The sequence below is a fragment of the Neospora caninum genome, chromosome VIII (assembly GCF_000208865.1).
Source record: "Neospora caninum Liverpool complete genome, chromosome VIII".
In the NCBI taxonomy this organism is placed as follows: Eukaryota; Apicomplexa; class Conoidasida; order Eucoccidiorida; family Sarcocystidae; genus Neospora; species Neospora caninum.
Genome location: NC_018395.1, coordinates 1,963,197 through 1,980,197, shown reverse-complemented (window position 1 = coordinate 1,980,197; position 17,001 = coordinate 1,963,197). Strand labels below are relative to the sequence as shown.

The following is a 17,001-nucleotide window of genomic DNA, read 5'->3' as shown; positions in this document are numbered from 1 at the left end:
AAGAAACTAGCTGAGTATCTCCTCATGCACATAGGCACCGACGCCTCCCCGATTACCGAGTTTCTGGCGCATTGGAGCGTTCGGCCGTCCTGATGCGTCTCCTTGCCGCGACTGTAATAGCACGTTCCGTCCTTTCACGTTAGCCATACACGACAATCAACCACTGGGGGGAGCTTGAGCTGAGCTTTTTCAGTATCGCCCCTGTTCAGCCTCCTTCATGTACCGTGTACTTGCAGGTCTGCAACTGGGCTAGGTTCTTCGTCTCCCAACAAGCGCCGTTGTGACGACTCTCTTCAGGATGGAGAAAGCCGAAGCGACGCCGTGCCTGCGTCTGGCCTTTTTGGCGCCAGGACCAGCTGCGTTTGCCTTGTCAGGGCGCCGATTATGCCTCTCCTATCTGTGGAGAAAGGCCCATCGATACTCTTTCGTCCTTTCAAAAGCCCCCTCAAAGGGCATCAACCAGGTACATCGAGCATGGCGTTCAATTCTCGACCAGAGGTGTTTTCTCCCGGCGAAAGCTTTCGCCGACCCTACAGGACCAGGGAAATTTGCTGGAAAGTCTTTGCTGAATAAGCAATTAGCATGATCTGTTGCTCTTGGATGAAGGCATCCCCCCTAGCGTGCGGGGGTCCAGATGTCACTTTCCCTTAACCACACACGCATCCGACATTTCTTTTTTCACTTCTTTCTGGTTGTCGCCGCAAGTGGTACATGCCATTTACTGTAGCCTCTGACTCCCTTGTTCCCATCCATAAATCCTTTCTTCCGCTGCTCTTCATTTGCTAGGCTTCCCCGGGACAAATTTTCTCTCTGTTGTTGCTCCCACCTGAACATTCTTGCTCGTCCTACCTGGATGGACTGCGTTTAGGCGTCAGCGAAGAGTCCCTTCGGAAAACGCTGGGCGTAAGGCTGAAAAGGTCATCTGCCTTTGCAGTGGCCGCTAAGCAGTTCAAGAGCCCTCCCCCAGCCCCAACATCTCAAGCACTCCCTGAGGCAAATCCCCTCGTTCTGTACACCCCTCCACCTGACCGACCTCATGAAAAGAAGGTTGAAGTCGATCCCATGCTCACGCGGTGCGTACATTGCGCTTTGCCTTTACCAACCCATATCCATCGATACGCATATATCTTCAATGATTGCTACATGTTAACGTATCTATATATATATATATATATATGTATATATATATCCATATATATGTATATATATGCATATGGATGCAAATCTCTGTCGCTTCAAAGATATGCGTCTGCGTTTTCGATGGACGGACGGCTGCGACGCAGCCCACGCGTTTGTTCATCTCGTGCCTTTGCTTCTTCAGGTGGCTGCGCGAACATCAACGACAAGGCGTGAAGTTTATGTTCGACTGTCTGATGGGTCTGAAGGACTTTCAAGGAGAAGGATGCATCCTGGCAGACGACATGGGACTGGGCAAAACCCTTCAGAGCATTACAATTCTCTGGACGCTTCTCGAGCAAAACATCGAGGGCACGCAACCTGGTAAACAGAGGAACGAAACAGAAGGGCGAAACCGGCTGCAGAATGTGTCAGGAAGAAGGGGAAAAGCACAGACCGCCCCGAGCGAACCGTACCCGTTTGTCTCTGGCTGGTGAACGGGAGCACAGGGGGAATTCTGGAGGAGTTCCGTCTGTTGTTTGCTGGCTATGGCCCGTTTCGTGTGCTGCATCTCTTTATCACTCTTCACTTCTTTTCCCCGTCTTTGTCCCTCAGCGGTCCGCCGAGCAGTCGTCGTGTGCCCCGCCTCTCTCGTGAACAACTGGGCGGCGGAGATCCAAAAGTGGCTGCAAGGCCGTTGTGGATGCACACCTGTGGCTGACAACTGTAAGGACAAGGTCGTCTCCAAGTTCGAGGGCTTCAAGTATGATCGGCAGGTGAGGCACGTCTAGCGCAGGAGCAGAACCAAACGCGAGAAACGAAGCGTTGATGCATTTCGCTGAGGCGGACGGCGAAGAAACAACGCGAGGCAACGGTGCCGGGAGACTCGTCTGTTTGGGAGTCTACGGCCCGCTCGCCTCTCTCTTTTCGTCCGCGTTTCTGCGGCCTTCCCTTTCTCCATCTTTTCCTCTGCCTAATGCGTCTCGCTCCTTGCTCTGTTCTTTGCCTCCGGTGTCTTGCGCCCTTCGCATCTCTTTCTGTGTTGCTCCCGGTCTCCTCCGTTTTTTCGCCAGTCACTCTCCTGCGTTCCACTCAGGTTTGCTCCGCTCTTCTCTTGTCTCCCTCTGCTCTGTTCCCTCGCCGCGCGCGATATGTCCGCTTTCTTCAGTCTCGGATTCTAATTGCGAGCTACGAGACCTTCCGGGTGCACGTCCACCGGCTCGAAGGCGTTCCGATTGACATGGTTGTCTGCGACGAGGCGCATCGTCTGAAGAACGACAAAACGAAGACGTCGTTGGCGATCATTGAGCTGCCTGCCAAGAAGCGGCTACTCCTCAGCGGCACGCCCATTCAGAATGACCTCGACGAGTTCTTTGCTCTCGTTTCCCTCTGTAATCCGAATGTCGTCGGTGAGTTGCTTGTGCAGCCATCAACTGCGGAACCAAGAGAGGCGTTACACTGCGTCCTGGGAGACAGCATTCACGGAGATGGGCAGTCGGCGCCTTCCTCCTGGAGGCGCCGGAGGCCCCGAGGCGCTTTGGCCTTCTGCGACCGCCTTCTCTTCCCTTAGTCTCTCCGGCGCTTCCTGTCTTTTCCCTTCCTTCGCGCGTTTCGGTTTCTCTCGCCTGCTGGCGCCCACGTTGTGTTCCGGAGAGGAAAAAGTTCCACTTCTTGAGCGCGCCTTTTTTCTCGCGCGTGTCTTCCTGTGGCATCTCCAGGCGATGCACACACGTTCCGCAAGAGATACGCCAACCCCATCCTGATCGGCCGCGAACCTGACGCAACGGAAGACCAGCAGCAGCTGGCGGCGGCACGGCTCACAGAGCTCTCGTCGCTCACCAACATGTTCATTCTTCGCCGAACGAATTCGCTCCTCGCCAAAGTTCTCCCCCCGAAAGTTGTTCTGGTGCGCTTTTGCAGTTCCAACGAAAGCCGCGTTTAGCTCCCTTTGAGTTCACACGGAAAAACGACGCACGCGAGTGGGAAACGAAACACTCAACCACTGGTGCTCGTCTACCAACCTGCACATACGTGCATGCAGTTACACATAAGTGCATATAAAAGTTCTCGTTTTCACATGCATGCCTATATCTATAACATGTCTGCGTATCGGTTGATATCCGTAGGTTCGTGGATTTCTCTCGAATTGTACAGATGGTTCACTTCGAGTCTGGGCTTGGTCGTTTGTGTGGCGGTGCCTTCAGAATGTTTTCTGTCGCCTGACGCCTCTTCAGAAAGAGTTCTACCGTTCCTTCCTCAGCTCCAAGAGGTACACCCCACTAACACCCTCGTCGCTGTTGTGTCTCTCCCGCTTTCTCGAGGCTGCCGAAAGCGCTCCTCTTCTGGTTTCTCTCCCCCCTCGACGCTGCCTGAAAAGTACCTGTCTCCTGTTTCTTCGCCGACGCAGCATCGGCACAGGGGAAAACCTTTCGATGGCTGTCGGGGCCTGTCTCCGTTCTCTCTGGGTTCGCGTCTTTCCGCGTGCCTCTGCTTCTGGCCGTCGGCTCTATTTTCCGTCTCGCGTTTCCTCCGGGTCTTTCTGTCCAGCTGCCGGAAGATCTTCGCGGCGGAGGCGGAAGGCAAGAGCGGGTTCACCGGTCGGGTCCTCTCCAGCATCCAGGGGCTCATGAAGCTGTGCAATCACCCGTCTCTGGTGAAATCGCAAGCGCAAATGCTCCAGGTAAACCGAAACGGCGGCCGACATCGGAGAGCATGGAACGCGCAAACGACAGGCGACACACATGCCAGGTTGCCGATGCAGCACGAGGAGCTTCAGGGATCGCTGTTCCCTCGACCGCGCGAGGTCCCCTGTTTTCGTCTTGGCTTTCTTTCTCCAGGGATTCGAGAAGTGCGAAAAGTACTTCAGCGAACTGGACCTCGAGGGCCAGAAGGCGCGCTCGCGTCTGGTCCGCCCCGAAATTTCCGGCAAACTGCTGCTTCTCGCCAGGTCAGCCACTCTCTCCCCTTTCCCTCGCCCCTTGCCCCACACCCTCGTCCTTCCTCTGCCCCTCTTTGCTTCTCTTCTTCTCCCTCGCCTTCTCGCTCTTCTTCTCCCTCTCCTTCTCGCTCTTCTCCCCCCTCTACTTCTCGCTCGCCTTCTCCCTCTCCTTCCTCTGCTGCCTCTATTGCTTCTGTGGGTCTCTGCGTTGCGTCGCGGCGTTCCCGTTCTCGCGCCTGTGCTCTGCCAAGAGCCGCTCCGTGTCTGTCGCTCTGGGTCTGTGGGTGCTTGCGACGGCGTGTGAGGTCGCAAGGCGCGAGAAAAGGCTCTATCTTTCGCTCTCCGACTGAGTCGCTTCGCGCCTGCCTTCGCTCTCGCGGGTCTTTTCTCCAGGCTACTCGATGTCATCAGAACCACCACGAATGACAAAATTGTCCTCATCAGCAATTATACGCAGACACTGGATCTGTTTGATCGCATGTGCCGGGACTGTGGCTACCCGGTCATGCGCCTCGATGGGCAAACGTCGATCAAGAAGCGGCACGCGATGATCACGGTCAGGAAACAAAGAGATTCTCGCCACGCAAATATCTGCGCAAACTCCAACGCCTTCGTGCTCAAATAGGCTTCTCACACCTGTACCTACCTACCTACATATATATATATATATATATATACATATATACATATGTATGTATGTATGTATGTATGTATGTATGTATGTATATATATATATATATATGTTTATATGTCTGCATGCGTCGGCATGTGTACGCAGGAGTTTACATTAGGCAGGGGCCAGGTCGAGGGCCATCGCGACCGATCAGTGTATGTGTGTGTGTTTTCGTATCCCGTCTTTTGACGTCTTTCCCCGTTCGCTGCCTTCTCCAGTCTTCACTGAACTTGAGGAGCCCGCTACCTTTACGCCGAATCTCTTCCTCTTCCAATGTAGACAGGCGTGGTTGCGTGCGCGCATACCTGTGTAAGCTGACACGCATACTCATGCAAGTATGCATACATTTATATATGCATCTATATCTATATCCACATATATATATATATATATATCCATATATATATATATATGCATATATATAAAAGGAATCCGTATGGGTATATTCCGTGCGTGGGCAGCGCAACACGGGTGTACGTCTCTGTACTTTTTTGGGGCGTGTTTGCTGTCTCTTCTCCCAGAAATTCAATGACCCGATGAATCCTCAGAGCTTTGTTTTTCTCTTATCAAGCAAAGCCGGAGGATGCGGCGTGAATCTGATCGGCGCCAACCGCCTCGTGCTCTTCGACCCCGATTGGAACCCCGCGAACGATAAGCAGGTCCGCTCATTTCTATTTGAGAGTTTCTACATTGTGCGCGTTTCTCTTCCGTCTCTTTTCTTCCTTCTCTTTCCTCTGGGTTCGCCGCCTCTCGCCTTCCGCGCCTGGAGGCTTCTCCGTCGCGTCTCGGTTTTTTCTCTGTCGCTCCCTTTCAGGCGCTTGCGCGCGTGTGGCGGGACGGCCAGAAGAAACCCTGCTACATCTACCGCTTCTTCAGCACTGGAACGATTGAAGAGAAAATCTACCAGGTTCGCGGGAACAACGCGGGAGGAGAGACGTGCTATCTGCCTTTTCGGGACTCCAGTCCCTCGTCCTTCACTGCGTTGTCTTCCTTGTCTTCCGCACTGCGGCTCCAAACACATGTCTGTGCATCTGTCTACACATACAGGCATCTCTATACGTGCACGCACGGTCCCTTCGCAGGCCTATGTGTTTAGATGGTCCCAGCACCTGTCCGTTTATCGATGCATGCGCCGAAAAAACTCCCGCTGCCCCTGGGAGGGCCAAAAGGTCGAAGCGAGATTTGAAGAGCGTTAACGGAGCGAGATCAGGTGTCGGCGTGCTGTCGATTCAGCGTCAGATCTGCAAGGACGGCCTCAGTGCGATGCTCGTCAGCGACGGAGAAAACCAGATCAAAGACAGGTCAGCAAAAAGCTGGAACCGAACCGCCGCTCTCTTCTCTCTTTTTTCTGGCGCTTCGACTTCATCTTCTCGTTTCTGCCCCGCCTGCCTCTTCTCGTATCCTCGCTCGGTCTCGCGTTTCAAGTGTACGCGTCTCTCCGCAATCCTCGTCCCCTCTCTCGTTCGTCTCCGCTTCTTTTTCCCTCTTTCAGCTTGTCGACCGAGCTGGTTAAAGATCTGTTTCGCCTGAGAGAAGACACCGTGTCGGACACCCACGACATGCTCGACTGTGAGAGGTGCGGCTTCGCGTCTCGGCGAGATGTTGAAAGTAAGGACGCCAGAGGAGAGCTCGCGCGTGACCCACTCTCTCTCGACTTGTGTTTCTCTCTCGGCTTGTGTTTCTCTCTCGACTTGTGTTTCTCTCTCGGCTTGTGTTTCTCTCTCGACTTGTGTTTCTCTCTCGGCTTGTGTTCCTCTCTCGGCTTGTGTTTCTCTCTCGGCTTGTGTCTCTCTTTCGACTTGCGTCTGTCTCTCCCCCTCACCGGTGATGTACGCATCTCTCTTTGTCTCGCCGTGTGCGTCTGCGCGCTGTCGCCTGTCTCCGCTCTGCTTCCCTCGCACCGCCCTTTTCCGTCTTCCTCTGTCTCTCGGCTCTCTCCGTCTCCTGCTCCTTGGCGCTCCTCCCATATTTCCCCCACTTCCCTCGCTTCTTCTGCGTTCTTTTCTTCTCGGCGTGTCGGCAGACGAAGGCGAAAACGGGAGACGAGAGGCAAGCACAGAGACGGAACACGAAATCCGAAACTTCGTCCCCCAGCTTGAGGAGGATTTCGACGAGGACGGTACGAGCAGGAACGCGAAAACGCCTTCGCAACCGGAAACAATGCGTCTCGATTTCGCTGTCGGCTCCTCTTCGTGCGTCTCTCGTCTCTCCACTTTTCATCCGCACGCTAAAAATCCTGCACCTTTTCGCCTGTCCTTCCCTGCTGTCTCCATTTTTCCTGGTTCTGCCTCGTGCGACCGCAGATCTGCTGACGTGGGCGCACCACAGCGACCTCGCGTCGCTTCCCGATCCGTGCCTGCGGCAGGCGGCATTCGCCTGTGTCGACGCTCACGGCTCTGGGACAAACGAAGACGAGGAGACTGTCTCTGTGGAGCAGCCGATTAGTTTCGTCATGTCGTGTCGAATCGAGTTCAAAAACGAAGAAAAACCGCAGGTGAGGACTCGCCCTCGCTTTTTCTCGCTTCTCCCGCCCTCGCTTCTTCGCCGCAAAGTCTAGCTGCCATCTTCTCGAGATCCCTCGTTCCCCGTTGCGTGCGCGCTTGTCCCGTGCGTTCTCTTCCGTCTCTGGGTGATCTCTCGCTTCGAGGCGCCAGACTATCTCGTCGCGGCCGCGGCGCGTGGCGAGTTTGGGCTGCGGAGTGGTAAGCGCTTCTCTGTTTCTTCCCCCCCTTGTGCTGCCTTCCTCTCAGCCGCCTGCCGCCGGAAAACCGCCCGCCTCGGCGTCCTCGCCTGCCTCGGAGCCTCCGCCAGGCCTCGGCAGCGCTTCGGGTCTTGCTGAGGAGCGGTCGCGGAAGAAGACGAAGCTCGCAGGCACAGACGAGGAAGACGAGGATTTCGTGGTCTGCGTGCCGGACGAGACGTCCAGCGAAGAAGAGTAACGTGGAGAAACGAAGGACCGGGAGAGAAAGGAGCCGCAGGCGACACACAACAAGATGGGGGGCGCGCGGGACGGTCCGGCGAGAGCCAGCAGGTTTGGGGACGCGCGTTCGCGACGGGAAACGCTTCGTGTGGTCCCGGCTCCTCACGTCTGGCCGCCTCAACATCCCCACTCTTTTCTCGCGTCCGTCATCTCTGGAAAGGCAGGGTCGTCTGCTTCGGCCGTGTCTTCGATTGTGTTTCCTGGACTTCCGCCTGGTCCTTGGCGCTCGGCCTCTCACCGACCTGTCCTCTCGCCGTGGCTGAGAGGGGAGATTTGAGGCCGAGACTCTGTCTGCGGTTTCTGTGCATCTCCAGCTGGTTGACTTCCCTTCTCTCGCGTGCCTTTTGGACTGCCGACAAGCAAGGCGATGACGCCTCACGCGTTTTTTATCTCTGTCCGCGTCTGACCTCTCGCTCCAACGCCCAGAGCTCCCGTGGCTACTTTCGCTGTGGAGTCGCTGCGGGCTGTGTCCCTCTCCCTGGGGTGTGCGGCCTTCGTGTACGACTAAACTGCATGCGCGCCCGTTTCTTTAGTCGGCTCGCGTCTCCAGAGACGGACCGCGGGGCAGGGCCGTTGCCTCCCCGTGGTACCCCTCGGAGGGTGGACTCCGGGCCCCGTTGTGGGGGGTGCGTGCGTGTCCCGCCGAGTCTCCAGAGCCTCTCTCGAGTCCCCCAGGAAAACGCGCACTCGATCGAGGCGAGAGTTTCACTCGCCGTTCTGTTGTTCGAATCTTCCTAGCCTCTGAGTAGCTGTCTCCCGATCCATTTCGTAACAGGAACCCACACAGCCTACGCTTAGAACGCATTCGATGGATAATGCCCGCGTCTTTTTCCTCGCGGGGAGGTTTCCGAACACGCGTCTGCAGAGTTTTCCGATTATCTTCGACGCTCTTTTATGAGCGCTTACGGTATACACTCGCGCCGAATAACCAGCGACCATGTGTGAAGAGACGACACGGTGCGCCACGTGCCACAGCTACTGGAGTTCAGTTCTAGGTTGAAAGTGAGTTGTGCCGAGCATCCCGCAGGGATAAGGGGCATGCAGAGCACCGGCCGAGGTTCTCCCTGAGAACTGACGGCGTCGACTGTGTCTCCCTGCGGGGCACTGCATCCAAACACACGGTCGCGCACGCCTGTGTTGGCGCCTAGTAAGGCCGGAGTCTTCTTCGCTTTTGCGGGGCGGGTCTGTACAGCTGGGGAAGGGCGCCGCGCGGCCTTCCCCAGCGGCTGCACACGTCTTTGCTCAGACAGAAAACGATTCAACGAGTTCGCAGAAACCAGTACAAACAGGTGAGAGGCGAGATGTACGCACCACGCACGCATGGCTGTCAAAAAAGGAGACGCCGAGACACCCTCTCCACATTGGAGTTGCCCACGGCCGAGCTTCTTCTCTCGCTTCGTCGGGCGCCGCTTCCTTGTGTGTCGTCGGCGCGTCGGCTCCAACTGTCTTCTCGCGCCGAGCGAACAAGACACCGGCAGGAGAAAGGCAGGAAAGAAGACCGTGCCTCCCTGCGTCTATACGCGTCTGTGTGTCTCCCCCCTCTTGGGGGAAAGCCCGCCACCAGCCCTTTGCTCCCTCTCCGCTCTCTAGCGGCTGTAAACCATAAAAAAACGCGTCTCGCCTGCACGCTTGCCAGCAAGAGCACACCCCTCGCACCTATGCGGCTCTGCCTCCTCTCTGGTCTGCCTCGCTCACTCGCTTCTCTCCTTCCGCGAGCGCCCCGCGTCCACTGCTCCCCCGTCCTCGCTGGTTTTCAAACCCTCTGCGCGCTCTTTGCTCCTGTCCCGTCGCTCCTCGTGTCGCTCTCGGCTCTACTCTTCTTCCTCGGCTTCCGCTGCGCCGTCCTCGCCCTCGCTGCCTGCCTCTCTCTTCTCAGTGCGTCCTGCGATGCGTGCATCGATCGCGTCCAACTCCTTCTGCAACTCTTGTCTCCGCGCCTCCACGCGCGCTGCCTTCGTCGCCTGAAGCTCCTTTGCCGCCGCCAGCTTCTCCTCCAGAACCTTCATGCACGGCTCCAAATCCGCCTCGCACACAGGCGCTGCGACCTACACCAGAGCCGCCGGCAGAAAACACGTCACAGGGAACCCGAATCGTTCACCAAACACAAATGCGGCGCAGTCAAGAAATACAGACGTGAGAGACGTATAGATATGTGATGTACGTGGTCACGCACGTAGACAACACGGAAATGTCGTATGTAGAGGTGTACATATATATGTTGTGACGCCACAGGTTCGTTGTGCGACGCAAAACTGGAGACACAGTTCCGAACTTCTCGAGAGCTGTCTCTCCCCTCTTGAAAAGAAGTCTGGCAGCCTGCGCGATTGAAGCGATTCCCCACAGCATTCGCTCATCTCCCCCACACACAGATATTCTTCCTCGGCCAGGCAAGACATCCTGGGCTCTCTACGCACATCTCTGCGCAAAAGCTCATGGAGGCAAGCAGAGTACGCTGCGCTACACACAGAGGCAAAAAGGCGGGTGTCTCCCTCTCTTCACGGATTCAAATGCAGAGCCCTTTCTTTTGAATGAGCGGTTTTGGAATCGACTGCGGGAAGGTCAAAAACGCACCCCGCACTGTTCAAAGTAGAGGAGCGTCCCCAGGTCGTGCTTGATGCTCTTCGGCTTGGACTTCTTCGAGCTCTCGTTCTTCTTCTTCGCGCTCTTCGGAGCGAAAAAGTACTCCTCTTCTCGCTGGTTCTTGGGCAGAAGCGCCACGCCGTCTCCCTTCGGCTAAAAAAACACGCACAAGTCTCCGTCGCGCGTCCCGTGCACCCTCCAAAGAACCAAAGTCTGAGATACAGCCCGGACGGTCAGCAGCTGCAAACTCCGCAGTTGCCCCGGCAAACCATATACACACATGCAGGCGAGTGTCGGTTTGCATGCGTGTGCCGCACACCTGGGATTTTAACGAGAGGAAAGGCAGTTCTCCCGGTCTTCCATTTTCCCTCGGTTTTCCCCCCCTAAATACTGTGTGGTGCGCCGCATCCGTTGTCCACCCCTGCATTTTTACGCGTTGTACGCATGAGACAGAATCTGCCCATCTGCAGGAAAGCTCCAGGCGTTTAGAGGCCTCACTGCTTCGGGAGTCTTTTTCTCTTCGTGGATGGGGCTTCCATCTTGTGTCTGGTGTTCGTCTATGATTTTCTGGACGTAGGCGATAGTCTGCGTCAGAAGGACCAACTCGCCATCGACGGGTTCCTCGTCCACCATCTCCAACTGCCTCTCCAAGTTCGCCCGCTCCTGCTCGACCTGGCGGCGCGCGCGCTCTTCCCTCATCTGCGATCACGCGCAAAAACGAACTGCGAAAGTCGAGGTGCGCACGCGGACAAGACGACCGCAGACGCGGAGACCCCGGAAGGCGAGGCGCGCGTGTGGCAGCGGACATTCGCAAGGGGCGCCTTCTTTTCTGCGATGCGCAACACGCCTTCCGCTGACGGGGTTCACAGCCTCGACTGAACGCGCGAGGCGAAGCGAAAAAGCGAAACGCTACCAGTTCCCGACGCAGACACGCACAGAGAAAAGAGCGCCGAGTTTCTGTTCCTCCCGCCCCCACACACGCAGACGATCGCGCTGCATCGAAGAAAGTCTCTCACCTTCTCGTTTCTTTCCTGGCGCTGTTGCGCAAGGAAGGCCTGGTACTTCCAGTTCTCCTTTTTGTATTCGTCCTGGATCTCGCGTCGCTGAAGGGGAACCGACACACGCAGATCCAGAGCGCGCGCGTCAGGCGCCGCGGTCCCCCGCGTCTGACAGGTCAGCCTCGTCCCATCTCCAGCCCCGTTCTTCCGAGTACAACCCCTGAGAGGCCGCTGCGCACGGTCTCCGTGTCTGCTTTCGGCGCTCACCTTCATCATGTGTTCACTCATTTGCTTCGACAGTCTGTCTCGCTCTTCAATGAGCTCGCGTCCCGGCGCCGTCGCCTCCTGTCGCTGTTTCACGAGAGCAAAGTACTTCTCCTGCTCTTCGCGCTTCAGCGCCCGCAGCTCCAGCAGCTTCGTGCGCGCCTCGTCCAGCATCGCCCGGAGAGGATCTGCGACAGAGAGAGACGGACACTGGAGCCTCCAGAGAGTGAACACCCCGCAGGCTCTCATTCTCTGTGCACGGACGCTGAAGATCAAGCACATACCCACAGGAAAGCCTTCACCTGTACGCACAGCATTCCTCTACATGACGAAAGGGAGGTCAGCGGATACAAATGCATTGCTTCCCGGAACACACGAAGGGATTTTCAGGAAGCGCTGGGATCCTCGGTGCACTTAACATGCTCATGAAAAGGACACGCGACCCCTCCTGGACAGAAACATTCATGATCTAAACCGGCTGCCCGCGAAGATGCCGCCTAAAACGGTTTTACAAATCTTTGCAAGCACCGCACAGACAGCAGACACCTGTCTATACATGTGTATTCATGTACACGGAGGTCTATTTGAGTCGAGGTGCGTGTGCGTGTGTGCGTGTGTGTGTGTACATCCTTCGCTCTCCTGCATATGCACGGTAACACTTTACGGCGCGACGCAGCTTGGCTGTGTGTGCATGCGTACAGACTGAAGTTTCCTCGAAAGAGCTGGCGCCGGCTTCGAGTCCCGCAAACTTGCCCACAAGGGGTTTGTTGTGCTTCAGCTGCTTGATTTGGTCCAGGAGCTTCTTCTCTTCCTTCAGCGTCAACGTGCTGGTCATCATCGAGTGCTCCAGAGCTGCAATGCGCCGATCGATTTCCTCTGTCGTCGAAAAGCCGAGTTTGCGCTTCATGTCTTGAACGTTTTGCTTCTGCCAGCAGAGAGCGACACAGGAGACGCAGCCGATGGCCGACCCGCAACGCGGCGGCTCACTTCGAGGACAGATCTACGTTCACGCGCAACTCTACTCTCTCGGTCGAGGTACGCAATGCATGCACGTGCCGGCGTATCCAGGCGCATGCACGCACAGCTTACAGTGATTCAGAAATACACACATATGCACGTGCATGAAAAACTGCAGAGGCCGTGGCCACACGTGCAACGCGTGCGGCAAATTTTTCAAAGCGCAACTAATGTCAAGACGACCGGGAGCGGGGCACGGAGTGTACACATGACTCCAGGAACAGCTGCAGGTTTCGAGTATATACGGACACGCGAAGCCACCAGGAACCGCCGGGGAACCCCATCGGCCAGAAACGCTACAGTTTGGTGTTAAACGTTGACAGCGGGTCACAGTTTGTCGTCGGAACTGACCATTTCCCAGCCTTCCTTTTGTCGGGAATCGATCGCTTCGATCAGCTTCTTTCTCTCCGCCTCGTACTTGTCCATTTGGGCCTGGAGCTCATCGAGCCTCGCACGCATCTCCTGCTTCTTTCGGTTGTACTCATCTCGGCCGCCGATCACTGAAGTGATCCGCTGCTGCAGTTCGTTCTGCACGCACAGGACAGTGCTCGGGGGGAACGGAAGCTAACGTTTGGCAGATATCGACACTGGAGACGCTCGCGTCTTTTTAGCCCGTCCAGGATACGTAGGGTACGGGAAAATGGGTTTATTCACTGAAGCGATTGCTAAAAAAACGACCCTTCACAGGGCGTTTATTTGAACTTCCCATGAAAGGGAAAACAACATAGGGCCGTGCGACACGATCGTCGATCTCGCCCTCCGTTTCGAACGCGCCACGCAGAGAGACAGGCAAGGCTCTTCAACACGAGAGAAGAGCGTGGCAGCACGGAGTTATCCCCCGAGAGTAGAGAACGTCAACAGGCGAAGAAACACAAAGCAGATAGAAAGGAGTTTTTCCACTCTCCTAAAAGTATATGTAAAAGAATTGAGGCAACTCCAGTCCCCTACACGCAGAACGCACCCTTCGCCGCCGCTAACCGCCACCCCGTGGGGGGGGGGGGGGTTGTTTGGTGTGCGAAAGGAGAAATCTGGACCTCGGAGCGCTGGAAGAGAAAGGCGGGGGGAGACTTACGATTTGTGTCTTCAGCTCGTCGATCGCTTTTGTCTCCGCGTCGATGCGGTCCTTGAATTCCTTGTCATTCGGCTTGGGCACGGGAGCAAGCTTTTCCTTTGGCTCTTTTCCACCAGCTGCCGAGCTGGCCTTTTCCGTTGCGGCGTTCGCCATTTTGGCAAGACAGTCAGTCTTTTTGCGAAGAGAAAACAAAGAGCGCCGCGGCGATCGAAAGAACTATCCTGAAGATGCAGCGAGGGGCAAATGTGCGTCTCCTTTCTCAGGGGGAAACTGGTGTTGCAGAGGCCTGGCGCGCCGCACGAGTTCCGCTACAGCATTTTAGCTCTCCGAAAAACACCTGCAGGGACGAACAACGCAACGGGAAGGTCTCAGGGAGCAGCGGTGACACCGCTGGTCGCAGCAGCTTCGTTGCAACAAAGGAATCCTAAGACCGGACGCACATACGCGTGTGGCGATCCCTAGTTGATGCATAACCACACGACGCACTTGGCGGACGCAGCCTGGTTTTCGTAATGTGCGCGGTTGTCCAGGAAGGCGGGTCTCCGATCGTTTTCGCCGCGAAGTAGGATGCAGAGAGACAACATGGCGCAGTCGGCCGCAGGTTTGTGCTGTGTGCAAGTGCAACAGTTTTACAGTTTTCTGTGTCCCTTTCACGAAAGCCTCAACCGTTGCGCAACGCTCAGGAAAACTCACACGCGTGGCCACGTATCCAGCAGAGCGGGAGAAGCATCTCTAAATCGTCAAAAAGGGAATTGTGCACGGCGTAGCACAAACCCACATGCGCAGCCCTCTCCCCACGTCCCGTTCTCTGACGTCAAAACAACGTGACCGCTTTGAAAGCGTGTCCACCGGAGAAAGCGACCGACGGAACGGCTTCCGCGAGTTGCTCTAAATGCACACACAACTGCGCTTTCAGGAACAAGGTTTTTTACGGTTTCCCTAGATAAAAAAAGGGTGAACCTACCTGCAGGGCTGTAGTGCCAGCGTTCGCTTTTTGGGTATGGCATCTACGCAGAAGCGCGTATAAAATACGAGGGAAAGGGAGCGAGAGGTAGAATCGCAAAGGGAAGAGATTTTACAAAAAGCGAGAGACAGGTCTTGGAGGGAAAACTTCACAAAAAACTCCTGCAACGAAGCGCGTGCCGCGAGGCTGGCTCATGCAGAGAGCGAAAGGAAGACTTTTTGCCGTTTTGGTAATTTCGTCGTGCTTTGCGGCGTGGGCCTTCCCGTCACTGGGGTGCACGCGAGAAAAGAAAACTCGGGAAAGAGATCGAGTAGTGGGGGTGCAATCGGTGATGAAAGAGAATGGGTGCTGCAGAGACACCGGGCTACTGACCAGGCACATCACAGTGCTGTTTCCACCTGTGTGTGTTAATCAAGCTGTGTAGGGGGGAAGTCTTTTTTGCCTCTTGCCTACCCAGCAGATACGCCGCCAGGGTTCCTAGTCCCCTCGACGCCAATCCCGGGACACCATTGCTTCTAGCTGTAACCGTGGACGTGGTAGAGTCTGGAATTCCCTGCAGAAGCCGTCACGGATCGTCTAATACTGGAAGAAAAGCGGCAGCTTGCCTTGACACTGTGCGAAGGCGCGCAAGTCACCAATTCGGAGGTCGGCAAGACGTCCAGTGGCGAACAGGCTGCAGAAAAGTCGAGATATCGTGCAACACTTCTTTTGCATTCTTCGTCCACATACTTTTGTTGTTACTGAACCCTCAACTGGTGCCGCGCGTCCTTTTCAGACTCTCAAAAGAGCGCAACACAGTGCAAAGTGATGTTAATGTGATGTCGAGCGATTGTGATTTCGCCGTCTTTTACTGACCCCCCACGCTGGTGTCCCGTAAAGCTAAAAGCTGTTTGGTCGTGGGGAAGTGGAAGAAAACAGCGAAACGAACGGTGTAGTCTGCTCGTACTAGTCATATCGGAAAGCCACGCGGTGAACAAAAACGGGAGGATACCTGCTGGAATAAACCGGTGGCGTATGCTCCCTGTCAGAGGGGACTCATGCCCATCTAAGAAGGTGTTCCACATGTTGCGTCGTCACTGAAGCTCAGCTCTGACTCAAAAGTTACATATGGGCAGAGAGTGGTTCTGTCAGGGCTGCGCTGGCCAAGCGGGTATAGTGTAACACAACAAGGGAGCATCAACTCTGTCGTGTTCACTGCCTTCGGGTTCACTTCACGTGAAGCAGGAGGCTCTGCGACTGCGGCCCTCTGTTACCTCACCCTAACCGGACGCAAGACGACAACGCAGGCTTTCTCCAAGAGGATACAATCTAAAGTCAGGAACTTTCTTCTTGTTCCTCGCTAGGGCGACGCAGTGGCACAGCCGGTGCAAGTTGACAGTAAGGCAATGGGGGAGCGTCCCGCGAGTCCTACCGTTTCCGTGGGGCTTATAGGGAGCCAGCATGCAGCTGCTAGTGGCGAGCACAGAAGGAACGAGTACGCATTTAGTGAGCGCTGCCAGATTTTCGCAGACTAAGTCTCTGCGGTGACGCAAGCAGGACATCCGGATCTTGGAAAGATCTGGACCACGGAGTTACACCTTTCCTCTGTGCCCATCTCCAGGCGCTGTGGCGAGAGCGGTGTCAGCTGTGTAGCGAGGGAGGGGTGAAAGGAAGATTCCAAGTACTAGGAAGGCAAACCACTGGGGAGAAAGCGCAGATAGACGACGTAGGGACGACGCACGCGATTCAGTGCCGTATATCAGGATCCCAGTGTAGCCCTGTAAAAGGTGAAAATGTTACCAAGCATCTACATTTAGAAGATTCCACTGGGCATGCTGAGGTAGCATGCATGGCAAAAGGGACTAGTGAGTCGGAAATAGGTCCTCTAACAAAAGTGAACCTGTAGAAACAAAGGGGTCACTTTGCCGTGCATGCAGAAAGCAATTCGTACTGAGACACGATATGGTCGCCATTTTTGTTGTCAATGCCGAAGAATCACTCTCGCCAATCCCATTGCCAAAAAAACGCGTAGGCGGCGGCCTCTGCGTGGAGACGTTCCACCACTTCTGCCCGCACTTGACACGTCTGTGGTGTTGCGTTATGCTGGCACGGGGACTGTGCTACCATCGTCGCTGCTACTTCTCGTATTGCCACTTTGCTCGCTCAAGCAACAATACGAGCACTGCTTGTTCAGTGACTAGGTAATTCTGAAGAATGTTCCCCGGGTTTTAGTTTCGGAGAACCAGTCGCCGCGATTACCGTTTTCTCCAGCGAGTCACTGCGTTCTGTCGGCACGGTTCAGACCCGCTAATTCGTGAATCCAAACGCTGGACATCCGTGTGGCCCTCCCCCTTTCGGTTCCCTCCAGCACTTCCCGCCCCAGCCGCGCGTCCATCAGATGTTTTAATGGCCTGGCACAT

At 55.7% G+C, this 17,001-nt stretch overlaps 2 protein-coding genes across 2 annotated transcripts; one reads left to right on the top strand and one right to left on the bottom strand.

The window, feature by feature from the left end:
• Window positions 1-1,062: 1,062 nt before the first annotated feature.
• Window positions 1,063-7,666, top strand: NCLIV_032440 (hypothetical protein; the record flags this gene model as incomplete). Its single annotated transcript, XM_003883440.1, has 16 exons — window positions 1,063-1,073; window positions 1,322-1,500; window positions 1,732-1,892; window positions 2,285-2,525; window positions 2,835-3,022; window positions 3,321-3,385; window positions 3,664-3,796; window positions 3,954-4,063; window positions 4,448-4,610; window positions 5,249-5,386; window positions 5,542-5,634; window positions 5,961-6,028; window positions 6,220-6,335; window positions 6,751-6,846; window positions 7,031-7,221; window positions 7,478-7,666. The coding sequence occupies 16 exons, from the start codon at window positions 1,063-1,065 to the stop codon at window positions 7,664-7,666; spliced, it is 2,142 nt and encodes a 713-aa protein (XP_003883489.1).
• A 1,852-nt stretch (window positions 7,667-9,518) lies between these two features.
• On the bottom strand, window positions 9,519-13,791 carry NCLIV_032430 (conserved hypothetical protein; the record flags this gene model as incomplete). Its single annotated transcript, XM_003883439.1, has 8 exons — window positions 9,519-9,752; window positions 10,279-10,440; window positions 10,786-10,986; window positions 11,304-11,390; window positions 11,553-11,737; window positions 12,249-12,474; window positions 12,918-13,094; window positions 13,639-13,791. The coding sequence occupies 8 exons, from the start codon at window positions 13,789-13,791 to the stop codon at window positions 9,519-9,521; spliced, it is 1,425 nt and encodes a 474-aa protein (XP_003883488.1).
• Between the last annotated feature and the right edge of the window lie 3,210 nt (window positions 13,792-17,001).